Source organism: Arachis ipaensis, chromosome B09, assembly GCF_000816755.2.
Source record: "Arachis ipaensis cultivar K30076 chromosome B09, Araip1.1, whole genome shotgun sequence".
NCBI classification, from domain to species: domain Eukaryota; kingdom Viridiplantae; phylum Streptophyta; class Magnoliopsida; order Fabales; family Fabaceae; genus Arachis; species Arachis ipaensis.
The window spans coordinates 143,329,793-143,348,898 of record NC_029793.2 but is presented as its reverse complement, the minus strand read 5'-3'; the positions used below and the strand labels follow the sequence as shown (position 1 = coordinate 143,348,898).

General features: G+C 40.1%; 1 protein-coding gene across 1 annotated transcript in view; it reads right to left on the bottom strand.

Annotated features, from left to right (window-relative positions):
• The window catches only part of LOC110266981 (uncharacterized mitochondrial protein AtMg00810-like), a 3,289-nt gene continuing 2,342 nt past the window's right edge, over positions 18,160 to 19,106 (bottom strand). The window contains exon 2 of the mRNA XM_021112093.1: positions 18,160 to 18,990. Within this exon, the coding sequence (XP_020967752.1) occupies positions 18,160 to 18,990 (831 nt within the window). The remainder of the gene's footprint in view (positions 18,991 to 19,106) is intronic.

Here is a 19,106-nt window from a genome sequence, read left to right as displayed (position 1 = left end):
TGCCCAGATCCTCTTCACAATTAACAAGTAGACAATTCCCATCCAAAATTTTTCATCTTCCCTCTTTTTCTATTTTTGTTCCAGTTTATTTATCCAAAATACCCACGTTTTTCTCATCATTTTCTCTATGGTATAACAATATGTATGTTTCTTTCTTGTAGAATATGAGGGAAAACCGGGGGTATTTTGGTATTATTATTAAATTTAGAACAACAAAGGTATTTTCTTCTTTGATTAATTTCTCTCTCGTTCCCTTCCTCCTACATATGAAATGATTAATTATCAATGGTATTATGCTTGTATATAGAATTATTTGCTGAGGGACAATGTTCAATTTCACAGTAGCTACCTAGTCTTTCTTTTTGTTCCATATACTTTGTTAATGGTGCCTAGAATTTCTGTAATTGTGGTACTTGAAAGTTGGAGCCTTTCTTTTACTATTTAGCCGTTTCCACTGAGTGTCTGAGAAGATATGTATATACCTATATATGTGTATAGCTAGAAGTCTAGATCAATAAGAAAGCAATTATGTTCTCCCAATGAAGAAACATTAGTACTGCTTTCCCCCACTGTCAAGTGTCAAGGACAAAAAGAAAAAAAAAAAAAGTATTGGATTGTTCGGTAAAAGTAGTAAAAGCTAATCTCCTTTATGGTAGAAGATTTGATCGAATGCACAGNCATTTGGTAAGCTTTTCACACTTTCCTGTTGTTTCTCTCTCACTTCCTTAGCAGTTAGCACATTGGGGTATCCTTCATTTCTCTTCTCACCTTTCGAAATATTTTGACAAAAGATCTGATCCGGAACTAACTTGCATCAGAAAATCTTAGCCGTTGGTTTTCACGGACTTATACAACTAGCTAGCCATATTTATTCGCATTTATACCGAACGTGTTGTCCATTTATATTGGCAGCTTGGTCTGAAAAATTAGGCCTTCTTTTATCTCTTCATAGTTGGTTGGAAAAGTAGTAAAGAGCTGGCATAAATTAAACTTGAAAATTAAAATTCAATCCATCCACTCCAGCAACTGTCTCCAAGCTAAGTCAGGTGAATGAATTATTACTTTTGTTTCGTATGGAATTGAAGCACCGATATTAGAATAGAAGGGTTCAATAATTTAGTCTTAGCAGATTGAAGGAGTTAATCAAATACTTTTAAAGGATATCTAAATTTTGTTTCTAGCTATGATTTAAGAATACATACATCACACTTTGATTATATTTTTGTTATTTAACATTTGAAAATACAGCTTGTAAAATTATTGGATATATGTACGTAAATAATGGTCCCATAACAATCATGGAGTAAACTCTAAGACCCACATATTTAATAAAATGAGTCAATCTTATCTCAATGAAAAACCAAAATTTGAAGTTGAGTCTAATATTTTTAGTGAATCGGAAGATCCATTTTAGATTGAGCGTTACAATTTACAGCTATGCTCTTTGCAATTGCATAGGTTTCCTATATTGGAATTGCTTGCACTCATGTGCATGTGCATGTGCTTCTGTGCATGCATTAGGTTCAAAGCTAGTGTTCATTTTTGGTATTATTTGAGGGGCATTCCATATGCGGTATTGTGATTTTTAGGATTGGGCATTCCTTTGATTTTGATATATCAAAATTCCTTTCTTTTGAAATTCTCTTTCTTCTCTTTTCTTTTTGGTAAGAAGTATATATATATATTTTTTTCTTCATTGTCTTGAATATATAATGATGTGCAAATTAAAATATATAGAGGGTATTATACAACTAACAATTGACCTTAAAGGTAAGTGAGAAATAAAAACGCCGTACATCTATATACAAACAAATATATGAACATCACGCTTGAATAAATTATTATGAGAAATTTAACACAAGCTAAGTGAATTATTGTTGGCGAGCATCTTTTCTCATGTTGAATTATTGGTGACGTGTGGGTTCTGGTATTGCTTAATATGTGCATACACGATAGCAGCATTATTTGGATAGAGTATTGATTAATTTGGTAACATGATTAATAATTTAATCAACTCATGGTCGTCTTGTGCCCGATCAAGAAAATGACCCAAATGAAAACAAAGAAACATAATCCCTATATATGATTAGACAAGTAAAATTCATTGACAAGACGAAAAGAGGAAAAAGAGCACATAATAAAGGATAATATAGTAATTTTTTTAGGTTGAAAATGTAGAGTTTAATTTTGATGCAGTGAAAGTATAAAATATTTAGTATTGATACTTAATTACATTTACATATATTGTTTAGAATAATTATTTATTTAGTTAATATATATAAAAAATAGTTATTTTTAATAAATTATTTAAAAATGTTATTTGTACACTAAAATCAGCTACTAATGTATTTATATATAAATACATGTGTGTTTTAATTTATTTTCAATATGTATTTATATTTTAATAGACTGACTTGATAGCTGATTTTTTATGTACACCCGTAGTATTACTTTTATTGTTTAATTGAATACACGTATAAAATTGTTGTTAGTATGCTTGCATTAAAATTGAATTATAAAAAAATTGAAAATGTATATTACTTAGTTTTCGTTGTAAATAAGAAGGGGTTTCAAACGTGGAGTTCGTGTAAAAAAGATAATTAATTAAGTTTAAATTAATCAAAGTTGGCATAATAGGATTGCAAATAAAAAATTGGAATTAGGTGGAGTTGTTGTCCTTAGAAAGCTTGGTTTGTTTTTTGTAATTGCCTTAGTGTCTGGTTGTAGGAAAATACATGGATACATTATTGAAAAGGCCAACATAGAGAGAAAAAGTGTGATTTGGTTGAATTCAAGGGAATTGATTAGTTTTTTGCTTTATGGTGTGAAGTTTTGATTTATGTGTTGGAGGGTACGTTAGAGGAAAGGCAAAGGCCAGAGAAGAGAACAAAGGGGGTCTCGTCTCGTATTCTGGTATTTTGGGTGCTTATGAGAGGGACTAGAGCAAGAAACTGAATTGGCAGGGAAACCGATGTAGCAAACCGCCACGTATTATGCGGCGAAGAAGATGTTTTAGTTTTAATAAAAAAAAGCTGCCACTGATTCGTAGTCTGCTAATTTGTCTTCTTGTATTTTGGATCTGGAATCAAATTGACTCTCTCTCTCGTATATGCATGCTAGTTATCTCTTCGATGCATTCCTTGCCCAGTTGCATTTCTCTCTTTCGTGTCACCAATCTTATAATTCATTTTACCTTGCTTGCTTTTCTTTTTTTAATTTCCATCATTTTGTGTTGGCGTTTACCATTTGCTTCTCTAGTCATTAATTATTGTGAGACCAATATTCCCATATAGATACGGACCCTTGCCATTAATTTCTATGTCATGCTATTTTTAACCACTTTTCAGTTTTCAACATTCACATGGGTTGCTGCCTGGGATATGCAAATATGCATACCCTAGCTAGTTGGAAAGATAGATAGTAGATGTATGTGTAGAATTTGGGCTACCAAAGACACAATAACATGATTTTGATGTATGTATGGGGTAAGGCTTTCATATATATTTATACTTCCATACGTATAATGTGTTGTCTGATAGAGTTGTGACCACTATCACCAAAATCTACCATGTGTGTATGTGTAGTTGCCAGCCGAGGGACACATATTTATGTGCCAAAGCCAAATCTGCAGCCTTTTATATATCCTTTCCAGTTATATAAATATCCTTGTGGAGATTGTCATTTTTTTATATTTATTGTTTTACAATGTTATTTGTACATTAAAATCAGTCACTACTATATTTATATATAAATACATATATAGTTTAATTTATTTTAATTCATTCTTACTGCAAGCTATAAATAAAGAAGTTCAACAATGAGATATCTCTCCTTCAGATTTTGGAGTGCAAACTACCAATGAAAAACACCAGTAAATTTAGCTTACAAAATTAAATTAAAACAGCTTAGCCTATAAATAATTTGACTCGATCAATTATACTTTACTATAAATCTAACAATAATCTTATTATCAAACATTAATTAGTAGATACACTTCATGAAATATATATATAATATCAGAATTAAAGAGAATATAAGAAAAATCTGAAGAAGAGAACACAAATTTTGATATATGGTGGATCAACTTTGAAAATCAGCCATAAATTGAATTGCTGTAAGTTTTCATGTCTTTTAGGTAGCAACAAACAGAAAAAAACAGAAATAGAGAACGTAAACCATCCTAGCAAGGTACCAAAGGCCGCTTATTGTTCTATACTTAGTTAAAGACTTAAAAGGAGGTTTAGCGAATCCCCAGAACTACCTACGCCAACATACCATTCTAGCAGTTTAAGAATAAAGATTCTTCACACAAAAAACAAGAGGCCGCTGTAACATAACACTAGATCTACCACTACCAGTGCCTCTCCTCTTAGAAGTTTTACAGCTTTTTTTTGTTTAGTTAATTTTGATTCTACTATATTCTAGTACCATACTTTCCAAATTAAAGGATTTATAAGAGTCAGGAGAATAAATAATCCAGATTCCAAACAGAATGAAAGCACCACTATACATAGGAATGAAGCCTCTCAATTTTTTTTAACAATTGAGAGAGTAAAATGTGATTTCTTACCATTTATTTTTATAAATGGGACCAAGAGAAAATATGAGAGAAAGAACATTAAAAAATTATAGATCACACTTTACTCCCTCTATTTTTTTTAACAATTGAGAGGATTAATTCCCTGTGCTTTTATGAGAATGACATCAAACATGTATCAAAGAGATGATAATATTGCTTTGCCCAAAATGTTTGGATTGACCTAAAGTGGGCTAACTGTTCATAACAAGCCCAAAAGCTAAGGCCTACATTCAAACAATTTACTTGTCCAAGTCCGAAAAAAAAACTTGTTCCAAAAAACAAAACCAATGTTTATTTAATTTAATTTTGATGTTACGGTAAAACTATTTTACACGTTGAAGGTTGCAGAAGGTTTAGAGAAGACGAGGGGGTTGAATCTATGACCTTCTTTTAAGTAACTGTAATAACATTTTTAAAAATAAATTTGCAATCTGAATCTGTTTGAACTTAGCAGCGAAAAATTTATGAAACAATGTCATTTTGTCTTATAAATATCAGAAAATAGAATAGAGCAGGAAAGAGAGAAGCTGACACCATCATGTATCCTGATTCGGTTACTTTGTGCAATGCAACCTACGTCTAATCTCCACCACAATAGTGGTGGAATTTCCACTATAGTTAAAGTATTACATACACCAATTCCACAAGATTGACACAATCCTTTCACACTCAAGTTCTAACCTAACTTGACTTGATTATACTAATACCTAACTATTCACTTTTACTGCTCACCCAACTAAGAAAAAGATACCTCACATGTACAAGATACAAGATACAGACTTAACCTAAAGAAATCTGAAATAACTCTAGCCTTTTCACTCATGTGTATATCTCTGCCTTTTGCTCTCTTAGGCTCTTTCAATGACTCTCTCTTTTAGTATTTTACCTCAAGAAATTATAGAAAGATAAACATTGAAAAGTAAATTACAATCTGCAAAACATGAAGGAGATTGACTCTTCAACAGCCTTTATGCTATGTGATAAACCAGATTTGCTAGCATCTGATTCAGTTCTTCATTCTGACGGAATGCTCCTTTGACTAGGAAGCACTGTCCAAGTAGATGAACTTCTTCAGAGAGCTCTTCTCAGAATATACACCTCAAGAACATTGGTTTCTTGGCTTCTGAATGGTGAACCACCTTCTTTTGTATCTCCTTGCATGTTGCTGAGTTGCTCTCCCTAGGTCAACTATCGAGCTTTGTGCTTCACCACCTCACCTCATCACCTTTTTCCCATTAATCCTCAAAATAGGAACTTTGGTTTTGACCTTCTCTTGTTGACCGAAAGCCACAGGACAGCAGAAACAGATATCTTCAATGGTAAAACCAGATCTTGGCCATTGAAAAATAACTTGGTCCCCAATACACAAATTTGACCATAGATTTACAGCAGAGCTTAACAGAGATTACTTTCTTCATTTTTCCCAATTTGGAGTGGCAGAGAGTTGAAGATGTAGAGAAGAAAATGAGATGCATGTAGAAGGAAATAAAATTACCTCTAGCTTCTGACCTTTTCTTGATACAGATTGATGTGGGTGATTGGACCTCAACCTTTCTTACTTAACCTTCTCTTTCTTTCTTCTTCGGTGACTAGCTTAGGAACTATGCTCCCTCTCACTTCTCTTATTTCTGACCAAGAGGAAAAAAGGTGAACATTGCTTTTAGTAAAAGCAAATTGGAGCGAGGAATTTGAGTAAGAGATGCAATCGGGCTTGAATCGATTATCATTTATGCAATCCGTTTGCTTGTTATTCATCACCTTTGGGCTTCTATTATTTTTATGGCCCACTAGAATAGATTCAGCTTGCTTTGTGTTGGGCCGTTGTTGATTTAATTTGTAGTCTACCAGCCTTGTTTTTATTTTCCATTCAATTGGGCTATTGCAACAATGAGTTTTGGCCTGCAACATTTAATCATAAATAATCAACACTAATTATTTAATTTGCCCAATAAAATAATATTTATCATCATTAATTGTTACGATGGGTAATCGGAGATGGTGGGCTGGACTTGCTAGGTTGGCCCAATCGTCTGAGGAAGGAAGCCTTCGAGCGGGTCTACGCCTTGAGGGCCTCCGTTCGACTTGTGAGTATGAACGAGCGGGGGGTGGTACCTGCAAAGACATTCCGATGCCTAAGTCAGCAAGGGTGTGAGCAGGTCTAGAGAGTATTGGGACTTAGAGATACCTGAGAGGTGTCAGTGTATTTATAGTGGTGAACCAATAACCACCGTTAAAGTAATGCCACCTTTTTAGGGTGATAACCGTCCCTTTATCTTAGGGAGGTTAAGATATGGCTCCTGGAAGTGGTTAGAGAGATTCTAGGGGCAGTTACTCATTTAAACGAGTGATTATCTGCCAGCTAACCCTCGTCCCCGACTTCTTTAGGGTAAGTCGTGATAAGAACCGACTTCGCAGGAGGAAGGTCGGTGCTAGGCGAGGCTCAACCCTTCGTATTGGGCCTTTTATGTGGACTGGGCCTTATCATTGGGCCAGGGTATGAACAGTGCCTCTACTCGAGCCCAATTTCTTTTAAGATTTGGGTTCGAGTATTCTACTCGGGAACGTAGCCGACTTGGGAGGGAACTGACGTGTTTGTTTGGAACCGACGTGACTTTCGTGACTTTTGATTTTCACAGTTACGTCTAATCAAAACGTCGCGTCTGTTAGAGGTTTGCGTAGGTATTAATTACCTTGGTAACGGTGCACCTATTTATGACTGCCCCGTTTTTATCATTATGCCCCTAACGTGTTTATAAATACTTTCCCTCTCTGTCATTGTTTCGTTTCTGCGATTTTTCAAATTTCTTCTTCACCTGTTCGTGCAGCATTCTTGCGTTTGAAGGCTTTCATTTTCTCCAACCTTTTTCAGATAAAGGTTAGATTTTTCTTCATCTTCCTTTGCAACATGCTTTCTGTTTGCATGCTTTTATTTTTCGGATGGACATGTTGATTCGTAGGTTTCTGTTTGATTCCGTACTTCTCCCTTAGAGACCATGTTTTTTGATTTTCTTTTCTTTTTTTTCCCTTTGTAGGTTTTACCAACCCCTTTTTTTAAAAAGAAAGAAAATGTCTTCTGTTGAAAGTCTTGCTCAGTGGGTTGATGTTACGGTCCTGGGGGAGGAACCTTTGGTCGACACCGAATTTATCACTAACCTTCGCACTCATCACCGAATTTGTACTTCCGAGGAGGATGAGCCGAAGTATGAGTTGGTGATCCTGGGTCCGGAAGACCGGGTTTGCTTCGGGAGGGCCACTGAGGAGGCCCCTCATTTCTTCTTTATGTATGAGAGCATGGTTACCCATTTGGGTGTTTTTCTTCCATTTTTTGATTTTGAGATGTCGGTGTTGCGTCACTGCCGAGTTGCTCCTACTCAACTTTACCCCAATTCCTGGGGTTTTCTGAAAATTTACCAGTTTATCAGCCATGCTTTAGACTTTTCGACTTCTTTGAGAATTTTCTTTCATCTTTTCCATATGACCAAGCCCTTCAGTGGGCAAAATAATAAGCAAAAATGGGTGTCTTTCTGGGCTATACAAGGTCAGAGAGTTTTCACCCTTTTTGACGAATCCTTTCATGACTTCAAAAATTATTTTTTCAAAGTTCAAGGCGTAGAGGGTCACCACCCCTTTTTCTTGGATGAGAATTCTTCCCCTCGCTTTCCCTTGTACTGGTTAGAGGCTTCCCCCTGTGAGAAATATGATTTGGAGGATCTGGATGAGGTGGAGGCAGCCATTGTGGGGTTCCTCCGAGAAGTATGGGGGAGAGCCCCATATCTGGATACCAAAAAATTTCTCCAGGGGTCGTCGTCTTTTGTCTAGACACAACTAGGTAGCCTTTATCTACTTTATTTCCGACTTGCTTCTACCGACTTGAAGTTTACCGACTTGTTTTACTAATTATTTTCTTTTACAGAGATGGTGAGGAAGAATTCCCATGAGTCTTACCAGAGAGTCCAGGAGGCCAAGGCGAGGTCTCGCGCCAGAACCGGTGGTGCCAGGGTAACTAGCTCTCCTCTTCCTCTTTCTCCCCCTTCTTTCCGAAATTTGGGGACTCCTTCTCAACCCATTGTTATTCCTGCTTCGGCTTCTTCTCAGCCGTCCCCTCCTCCCGGACCTTCTCTTGAGCCAGAGAAGAAGAAGCGCAAGGCTTTAGAGTCTGGCTCTTCTTTTGAAGGTGAGGCTAAGGTGGATGCTCCTGCATTTATCCGAAAGTTCATCTATCCCCATACCCGTATAGGTATGGATGATGTTTCTATTCGGAACCACCTCATTATTCTGGCTGAGGAGAGTATCAGGGCGGCGGGGATTTGTGCCAAGTTCCTTGATATTTTTGAGAAGACTCCTCTCAGCTCTCTGGGTTCAACCTCTAAGGTTAAAGAGTTGGAGGGGAGGCTTCTCATATATCAAGAACATGAGAAGGAGTTGAAGAAGGAGGTCGCCAAATTGAAGGAGGGGAGGGATAGCCTCCGAGAGAAGGAGAGTAAGTTACAAGCCCTATGTAACATGGAGGAGGGCTTGAGAAAGAAGGCGCAGGAGAGTTATCAGAGTTTATTTGAGGACCTTGTGGCTGTAAGGAGGGATTTGTTGAACTCTCGGACTGCCTATGCCGAGTTGGAGGACTCTATTGCTGAGGGGGCAGAGGAGGCCTGGAGGATTTTTAAGGAGCAGGTCGGAGTCCTTGCTCCCGACCTGGATCTCTCTCCTTTGGATCCTGACAAGGTCGTTATTGATGGTGCCATAGTTTATCCCCCTGCTCCCGAGGTCGTCACCGAGTCAGATTTGAAGACTCGGGGGCAGAGAATCATTGAGTCTCCTCCTCGTAAAAAAGATGTTCCGAGTTCCTCCCGACCTCTCGGCACCTCTTCTCCGACTCCTATGGACACTTCTCTCCCTGGTCCTGATGGCGCTCCGACTTCTCTTCCCGACTCTGGTGGTGATCCGTCTACTCCCTTCAATCCTGGTGGTAATGCTCTTTAAAAAATTTGTTGGCTATATGGGGCCCGGCCTGTGGGTCCCCTCTTTTTTTAAACTCTTTATATTTGTTGTGGTGGTATGTTGACATTTTCCTAGGCCTTTTATGGCCGTAAACAAAAATATTTATAATTGCCTTTTTTTGGATAAGGGTTTTATTTAACAAAAATACCCTTTTTTGGTATAAGGGTTTTAGCTACCTTTTTGTGTGCATGCTTTCTGATTTTGATTTTTCGAAGTCCCTTTAATCTTTTCTGAAAACCTTTTGCTTGTCTGTCTTTCTAAGCTTTTTCGCTTTAGGACATTCTTTAAGCTTTTTCCTAGGTTTTTTTTATATCTTTTTTGTTATTCCTTATACTCAACTTTGTTTTATTGAGTTCTATGACTTAGGTTATTTTTGCGATGCGTTTTCTTTTCTACTCGGTTTTTCATTTCGACTTATAAGTCGGAATGTCTCCGAGTTTCTCACGATCAACTTTTATAACCTCTTTACACCGACTTGTACCTCGTCGTTTTATCCTGACGACCATCTAGGTCGGTTCATGAGATTTTCACGTTTTGTCGAGCTTAAGTCGGCGCGTTTCGTAGGAAAAAAAATAAACGAGAAGGAATTTATAAGAGATATTGTAAAAGATCTTTATTAATTTGGGAAGGTACTTTACTGCTACTAAGGGTTTTTAAATAATTTTTCCCCCTTAGCCTCTACTATGATGCCTCATTAAAAACCCTTCTTCAGAAAAAACCCTCTAATGTTTGGGAAAAAATCGTGAAGTTGGGAAAAGAGTACATCAGGGAATATAGTTCGCTCTTAACTATAGTACCTTTTCATATTACAAGCATGCCACGATCTTGGTAACTCGGCGCCGCTTAGGTCGGTCACCTTATAATAACCTTTTCCTAAGACCTCGCTGACTTTGTAGGGTCCTTTCCAGTTGGCAGCGAGTTTTCCTTCCCCTGATTTGTTGACTCCTATGTCATTTCTAATTAAGACCATATCGCTTTGTGCGAAATTTCTTTGAATGACTTTCTTGTTGTATCTGGTAGCCATCCTTTGCTTCAGCGCTGCTTCTCTTATCTAGGCTTGTTCTCGGACTTCGGGGAGCAACTCTAGCTCCTCTTTGTGCCCCTGTATGTTTCCGATTTCATCATGGAGAATCACCCTTGGGCTTTGCTCACTGATTTCTACTGGTATCATAGCTTCTACCCCATAGACAAGTCGGAAGGGCGTTTCTCCAGTGGCAGATTGTGGCGTTGTCCGATAAGCCCACAACACTTGTGGGAGCTCTTCTGTCCAGGCTCCATTTGCTTCTTGTAGTCTTTTCTTCAGCCCTGCCAGTATGACTTTGTTGGCTACCTCGGCTTGTCCATTGGCTTGTAGATGTTCCACCGAGGTGAACTGGTGTTTGATTTTCATACTGGCCACCAGGCTTCTGAAGGTAGAGTCGGTGAACTGGGTTCCATTATCTGTAGTGATGGAATAAGGTATTCCATACCTTGTGAAGATATTTTTGTAGAGGAACCTCCGGCTTCTTTGAGCTGTGATAGTAGCCAGTGGTTCTGCTTCTATCCACTTTGTGAAGTAGTCTATCCCCACGATCAAATATTTGACTTGTCCTGACACCTGGGGAAAAGGACCTAGCAAATCCATTCCCCATTTTGCGAAGGGCCATGAAGAAGTTATACTAATGAGTTCTTCGGGGGGAGCTACGTGGAAATTTGCATGCATCTGGCATGGCTGGCACTTTTTCACAAACTCATCTTTTTGCAAGGTCGGCCAGTAGAATCCAGCTCGGATGACCTTCCTGGCTAACGACCTTGCTCCGAGATAATTTCCGCAAATCCCATTGTGAACCTCCTCTAGCACTTCAGTGGTCCTTGAGGTCGGTACGCACTTCAACAATGGTGTCGATATTCCCCTTTTATAAAGGATATTTTTCACCAAAGTGTAATATTGTGCTTCTCTCCGGATTTTCTTGGCCTCTTTTTCCTCTTTAGGGAGGACGTCGAATTTTAGGTATTCGACCAGAGGATTCATCCATCCGAGGTTTAGCCCGGATACCTCAAGGACATCTTGTTTGCCTTCTGCTTTCACTACCGAGGGTTCTTGGAGAGTTTTCTGGATCAGGCTTCTATTGTTCCCTCCTGGCTTGGTACTTGCTAACTTGGAGAGGGCGTCTGCTCTGCTATTGAGATCCCGAGTTATGTGTTTGACCTCGGTTTCCACAAAGCGCCTGAGGTACTCCAAAGTTTTTTCCAAGTATCTCTTCATATTTGGATCTTTTGCCTGATACTCTCTGTTTATCTGGGAGGTCACCACTTGGGAGTCGCTGTATATCATCACTTTTGTTGCACCGACTTCTTCTGCCAGCTTTAATCCAGTGATCAGGGCTTCGTATTCTGCCTGATTATTTGAAGCTGGGAATTCAAATTTGAGGGAAACCTCTATTTGGATTTCCCTTTCGTCAACCAATATTATGCCTGTGCCGCTTCCTGTCTTGTTTGAGGATCCATCTACATAGAGTTCCCATGTGGTTGGCTTTTCCTCTTGGTCTCCTGCGTATTCCGCTATGAAGTCGGTAAGGCATTGGGCTTTGATTGCCATCCGAGTTTCATATCTCACGTCAAACTCGGAGAGCTCTATTACCCATTGAATCATTCTCCCAGCAACATCCGTCTTTTGGAGGATTTGCTTCATGGGTTGGTTCGTGCGGACTCTTATTGTATGAGCTTGAAAGTAAGGTCGTAGCCTTCGTGAGGCTATTACTAAGGAGTAAGAAAACTTCTCTAGTTTGTGATACCTTAGCTCGGGGCCCTGTAGAACTTTGCTGATGAAGTAAACTGGATGCTGCCCGGCCTCGTCCTCCCTTATCAGGGCTGATGCAACAGCTTTGTCTGCTACGGACAAATAAAGGACGAGACCTTCCCCGACTAGAGGTCGGGTTAGGATTGGTGGTTGACTCAAGAATCTTTTGAACTCCTGGAACGCTCCTTCGCATTCTGGAGTCCATTCAAACTGGCATCTCTTTTTTAATAAAGAAAATAGTGGAAGGGATTTGAGTGCTGATCCTGCCAAGAACCTGGAGAGGGCTGCAAGTCGGCCATTCAATTGTTGAACCTCTCTTAAGCAAGTCGGGCTCTTCATTTCCAGGATAGCTTTACACTTATCGGGATTTGCTTCAATCCCTCTCTGTGTCAGAATAAAACCCAGGAATTTTCCAGCTTCTACCGCGAAGGCACATTTTGCGGGATTTAGTCTCATCTCGTGTAACCTTATGGTGTCGAAAACTTGCGAGAGGTCTGCCAAGAGGTCGACTTCTTCCTTGGTTTTTACCAGCATGTCGTCGACGTAGACTTCCATTAGGCTCCCAAGGTGAGGAGCGAACACCCTGTTCATCAGCCTCTGATATGTGGCCCCTGCATTTTTCAATCCAAATGGCATGACCACGTAACAGAAATTAGCTCTGGGCGTGATGAATGATGTTTTCTCCTGGTCTGGCTCATACATCGGGATTTGGTTATACCCCGAGTAGGCATCCATGAATGACAAGTATTGATATCCCGAGCTAGAGTCTACTAGGGTATCAATACTTGGTAGTGGATAAGGGTCCTTAGGACATGCCTTATTTAAGTCGGTGTAGTCGACACACATTCTCCATTTGCCATTTTGCTTTTTGACTAGCACTACATTGGCTAGCCATGTTGGATATTTGACTTCTCTGATGAAGCCGGCTTCTAAGAGTGCCTGTACTTGTTCTTCTACTACTAGGGCTCGTTCCGGGCCGAGCTTGCGTCTTCTTTGTTGTACAGGTCGAGACCCTGGGTATACCGAGAGCTTGTGGGACATGAGCTCGGGATCTATCCCGGGCATGTCGGAGGCTTTCCAGGCAAAGAGGTCGGAATTGTCTCTTAGGAGTTTAGTCAACCATTGTTTTAGGGTTTCCCCTAGGTTGGTTCCTATGTTGGTATTTTTTTCTTCCTCTTGGCCGACATGTATTTCTTCGGTTTTTTCTTCCAGCTGTGGTCGCAGCTCTTCCCTGTCCCTTGCACCGCCGAGCTCTATGGTGTGAACTTCTTTGCCTTTTCCCCTTAGGTTCAGGCTTTCGTTGTAGCATTTCCTTGCCAATTTCTGATCTCCCCTCACTGTTGCTATTCCCGCTGAGGTCGGGAATTTCATGCACAGGTGGGGAGTGGACACCACTGCCCCGAGTCGATTAAGGGTAGCTCTGCCAATTAAAGCATTATATGCTGACCCTACGTCGATGACTATGAAGTCTATACTCAGAGTTTTGGATTTTTCCCCTTTTCCAAAAGTGGTGTGAAGGGGTAGAAATCCCAGTGGTCTTATTGGCGTGTCACCTAATCCGTACAAGGTGTCGGGGTAGGCTCTTAATTCTTTTTCAGCTAACCCTATTTGTCAAAAGCGGGCTTGAAAAGGATGTCCGCTGAGCTTCCTTGATCTACTAGGGTTCTGTGGAGATGGGCATTTGCTAGGATCATGGTTATTACCACTGGATCGTCGTGTCTAGGGATTACTCCTTGCCCATCCTCCTTTGTGAATGATATGGTTGGAAGGTCGGGTGACTCGCTTCTGACTTGGTAGACTCGCTTGAGATGCCTTCTGCGAGAGGACTTGGTGAGTCCTCCTCCTGAAAACCCTCCTGAGATCATATGGATATGTCTCTCTGGAGTCTGCGGTGGTGGGTCTCTTCTATCCTCATCGTCTCGCTTTCTCTTTCCATGGCTGTCCGATCTTTCTATGAGATATCTGTCAAGCCGGCCTTCTCTAGCCAGCTTTTCTATCACATTTTTAAGGTCGTAACAGTCATTTGTTGAGTGACCATATATTTTATGGTACTCATAGTAGTCGCTACGGCTCCCCCCTTTTTTATTTTTAATAGGCCTGGGAGGTGGCAGCCTTTCAGTATTGCAAATCTCTCTGTATACATCCACTATAGAAACCTTTAGAGGAGTATAAGAGTGATGTTTCCTTGGTCTATCGAGACCGAGTTCTTCCTTCTTCTTGGGCTCCCTATCCCTCTCTTTTGTTGAGGGAAGATGCCCGGGTCGCCAACTTGAATCTCTCAGTCTGGCATTCTCCTCCATGTTGATGTACTTCTCAGCTCTTTCCTGTACATCACTTAAGGAGGCGGGGTGCCTTTTTGATATGGACTGTGAGAAAGGACCTTCTCTAAGGTTCATTGACTAACCCCATAATAACTGCCTCGGTGGGCAGGTCTTGGATTTCTAAACATGCTTTGTTGAACCTTTTCATATAGGCTCGTAAGGGCTCTCCGACCTCCTGCTTTATTCCCAGGAGGCTCGATGCATGTTTTACTTTGTCCTTCTGGATAGATAACCTCATCAAGAATTTTCTTGAGAGGTCTTCGAAACTGGTGATTGACCTCGGGGGGAGGCTATCGAACCACTTCATCGCTGCTTTCGACAGAGTGGTCGGGAAGGCTTTGCATCGCGTAGCGTCAGAAGCGTCAGCCAGATACATCCGACTTTTGAAATTTCTTAAGTGATGCTTTGGATCTGAGGTTCCGTCGTAGAGGTCCATATCGGGGCTTTTGAAGTTCCTCGGAACTTTTGCCCTCATTATGTCCTTGCTGAAGGGGTCCTCCCCTCCTAGGGGCGACTCTTCTCGGTCGTCGCGGGAGTTCCGACTTTTGAGGGAGGATTCCAACTTCAAGAGTTTTCTTTTTAACTCTTTTCGTCGTTCCATCTCCTATTTCAGGTTCTTTTCTGTTTCTCTTTGTCGCTCCCATTCCTGTTCCAGTTGTTCCAGGCAGCTTTGGTGGACATGGACTAATCCCATAAGTTCAGTTGCATGGGGTGGTCCATCCTTTTCCGATTCGCGCCCTTCTGAGGAATTTACCTTCGGATTTTTTACTCCGGAAGTACCCTTTCTATGCTGATCGTTAGTTCCTTGGTGGAGGGTTAGGTTTGCGTCATTGTCTCCAATGTCCAGATTCTCTTGTTCGGAATCTGACTCCACATGACCCTCCTCAGGAGATCTGTCCGCCATCACGGGTTGATCTCTCGGGTCTCCGGCAACGGCACCAATGTTACGATGGGTAACCGGAGATGGTGGGCTGGACTTGCTAGGTTGGCCCAATCGTCTGAGGAAGGAAGCCTTCGAGCGGGTCTACGCCTTGAGGGCCTCCGTCCGACTTGTGAGTATGAACGAGCGGGGGTGGTACCTGCAAAGACACTCCGATGCCTAAGTCAGCAAGGGTGTGAGCAGGTCTAGAGAGTATTGGGACTTAGAGATACCTGAGAGGTGTCAGTGTATTTATAGTGGTGAACCAATAACCACCGTTGAAGTAATGCCACCTTTTTAGGGTGATAACCGTCCCTTTATCTTAGGGAGGTTAAGATATGGCTCCTGGAAGTGGTTAGAGAGATTCTAGGGGCAGTTACTCATTTAAACGAGTGATTATCTGCCAGCTAACCCTCATCCCCGACTTCTTTAGGGTAAGTCGTGATAAGAACCGACTTCACAGGAGGAAGGTCGGTGCTAGGCGAGGCTCAACCCTTCGTATTGGGCCTTTTATGTGGACCTGGGCCTTATCATTGGGCCAGTGTATGAACATTAATTAATTTAGTTAATTTTTAACTCAACACACGTGCATCTAATTATATAACTTCATATTAGTAAAAATAATTATCTTTTATCTTGACTGCATGAATAATTATCTAAGAGAATGATTGTAATTGCATGACTGTGTAAAATATTTTACACTGTCAGTACATTAAAATTAAACTCAAATTTTTTATTCTCTTACTTTTTATATAACAAACAAGTTTACATGCCCAAGCTTAATAATTAAATTTTCTAATTCATTCTTTTAATTCTTCTATTAATATTTAAATGAGTAAATATATAGAGAAAGAGTACGTACTCCGTACTCAAAGAGAATGAGAGAAGGAGAAAGCGGGGGCGAGCGGTTGAGGGTGAAACACGGTGAGGAAGATGGCCATGCCATCGGAAGAGATAAGGGGGAGAGCGTGGGTGGGTGTGCATCCGGTGTTAAGGAGGGTTCTTCTCGAGAGGGGTTAGGAAAGCCATCCAAGGTCTCTTTTAGAGATAAAGTCGGACCAAGATGGAAAGCAGCACAAGTTTGGTTCGAGAAGAGTTCAAAGGCCCAATTTGCATGGTGATGGAGGCAAATCAACTGGCATTAGGATGGGGAAGCAAGAAAAACATGAAATTGCGCCATCTCCATCGCGCAGAACTCCTTCACGTCGTGGAATTTCTCTACGGAAGCGTCCTCGGCCTTCCTCCTTGCAGAACTCGCCAGTTGATAAAAATGGTGACACAACGGAGGAAACCTTAGTAGATGGAAGCATGACAAGTGCAGTGTCAGGGGGTCCAAAGGTGGCAATTATTGAGGATCAGAGTGTGCCAGTACCGCAGGACAAACCACCTATTGAGGTTGGTGATTCTATTTAGAGTTTATGTTCTTATTTATTCTGTCCCTATTATTTATGGATAGTTTAAATATGATTGTTTGGAATATTATGTTGACTTTCGTTTGATTATGAGAGATGCAAACACAGTGGCAGATACTATGGCAAAGATGGCGATGAAGTTACAAGTTTCGCATGTGGAGCTTCTTTCACCTTGGGAGGAGTTTAAGAGTTGTCTTAAACGGGACTGTCCCTCTATTTAAGCAGTTCCTTGTTTTGTTTCTTTTGTTTTTCTTTGTTTAATTTATTTCAGTCACCAAAAAAAAAAAGGTAAACAAAAAGGATAGATTGAAATTGAATACAAAGATAATCACTCTATTTTCTACTCACTTTTTTTAAGGAACAAGAAAGAGACTTCTCAACCTGACTTGTCCACGTCATAGTTTGGGAATTAAATCGAAGGGAATTTATTATTTTTTATCAGTAATTTTAGTCATTAGTCTAATTTTTTTAGTTTAATAATTCAACAATATATTTTTAATTTATATTTTAAATATTATTAACTAACTGAAGAAAATCTCATGCCCTAAGCTGTTCAAGCTGTGATCTTGATGGTTTGATGAACCAGAAGGGATTAAGAAAGGGAGAGAAATAAGTTCTTCTCATTGTTGGAGAGAATGAAAAATCTCCTTAGAAAATATTTGTTGAGTTATTACACCTTATATACTATGTACTTTTTATGTACTTTCACTAAAAAATAATTACAATGGTAAACCTATTATTGATAAAGAAATAATCTAGGTAACACCCTCCCGCAAGCTAGAATTGTGTAAATCTAACAATCCTAGCTTGGAAACATTAGCAAGAAAAGGACCCGGTGGCAGAGCTTTTGTAAGAAAATCAGCAAGTTGATCCTTGGAATGAACTGGCATAAGATGAATGAGACCAGACAAATGCTTTTCACGAACAATGTGGCAGTCCACTTCAATGTGTTTAGTTCTTTCATGAAAGATGGGATTATTGGTAATGTGAATGGCTGACTGGTTGTCACAGAATAGAGTGATAGACTTTTGAAGCGGCAAGCCAATGAAATCCATTAAGAAAGATAACCAACTAGCTTCACAAGTGGCAACAGCAAGAGACCTATATTCAGCTTCTGTAGAGGACTTGGCAACTGTGGTTTGCTTCTTACTCTTCTAGCTAATGAGTGAGTTCCCAAGCATGAAGCAATAACCGGAAACAGAGCGACGAGTATCGGCACAGGTAGCCCAGTCAGCGTCGGCAAATCCAGTAAGATGCAGATTAGAAGTAGAGGTGAAGAAGAGACCAGTTGCAGGTCGGCCTTTTAAATATCGGGGTACACGAAAAGCAGCCTGTAGGTGAGAAGTGGTTGCACAATCCAAAAATTGGCTCAAACGTCCCACAGCATAAGAGATATCGGGTCTAGTGTTTGTGAGGTAAAGGAGTCGGCCGATGAGCTGTCTGTAAACAGTGTTGTCTGTTAAAATGGTACCTGATTCCTTTGAGAGTTTCTGAGTATAATCAAATGGAGTAGAGAGAGGCTTGCAATCTAGATAACCAAAATCTCTGAGAAGGTCCATGGTGTACTTCCGCTGGTAAATGTGAATTCCAGAGTTAGAGCGTGCTACTTCCATTCCCAAGAAGTATTTGAGATCACCAAGATCCTTTATTTTGAATTTGTCATCCAAATCTTGCTTGATGGAATTGATTTCACCAATGTCATTCCCGGTTAAAACCATGTCATCAACATATACTAGAATGGCAGTGAAGCTTTCAGATTGTTTCTTGATGAAGAGTGAATGATCATAAAAAAACTGCTTATAACCAGCATCCACAAGAGTCTGAGTGAGCTTAATGTTCCATTGCCTGCTTGCTTGCTTAAGCCCATATAGAGATTTTTGCAATTTACAAACCAAACCTGGTTGTGATACAGCCAAACCGGGTGGTAACTTCATATAAACTTCCTTGTCCAAATCTCCATGAAGGAAGGCAGTGTTGACGTCCAGCTGTTTCAAATGTCATTTCTTTGCCGCTGCTAATGCTAACATTACTCGTAGGGTAGTCATTTTGACAACTGGACTAAAAGTATCACCATAATCTACTCCTTGCACTTGAGTGAATC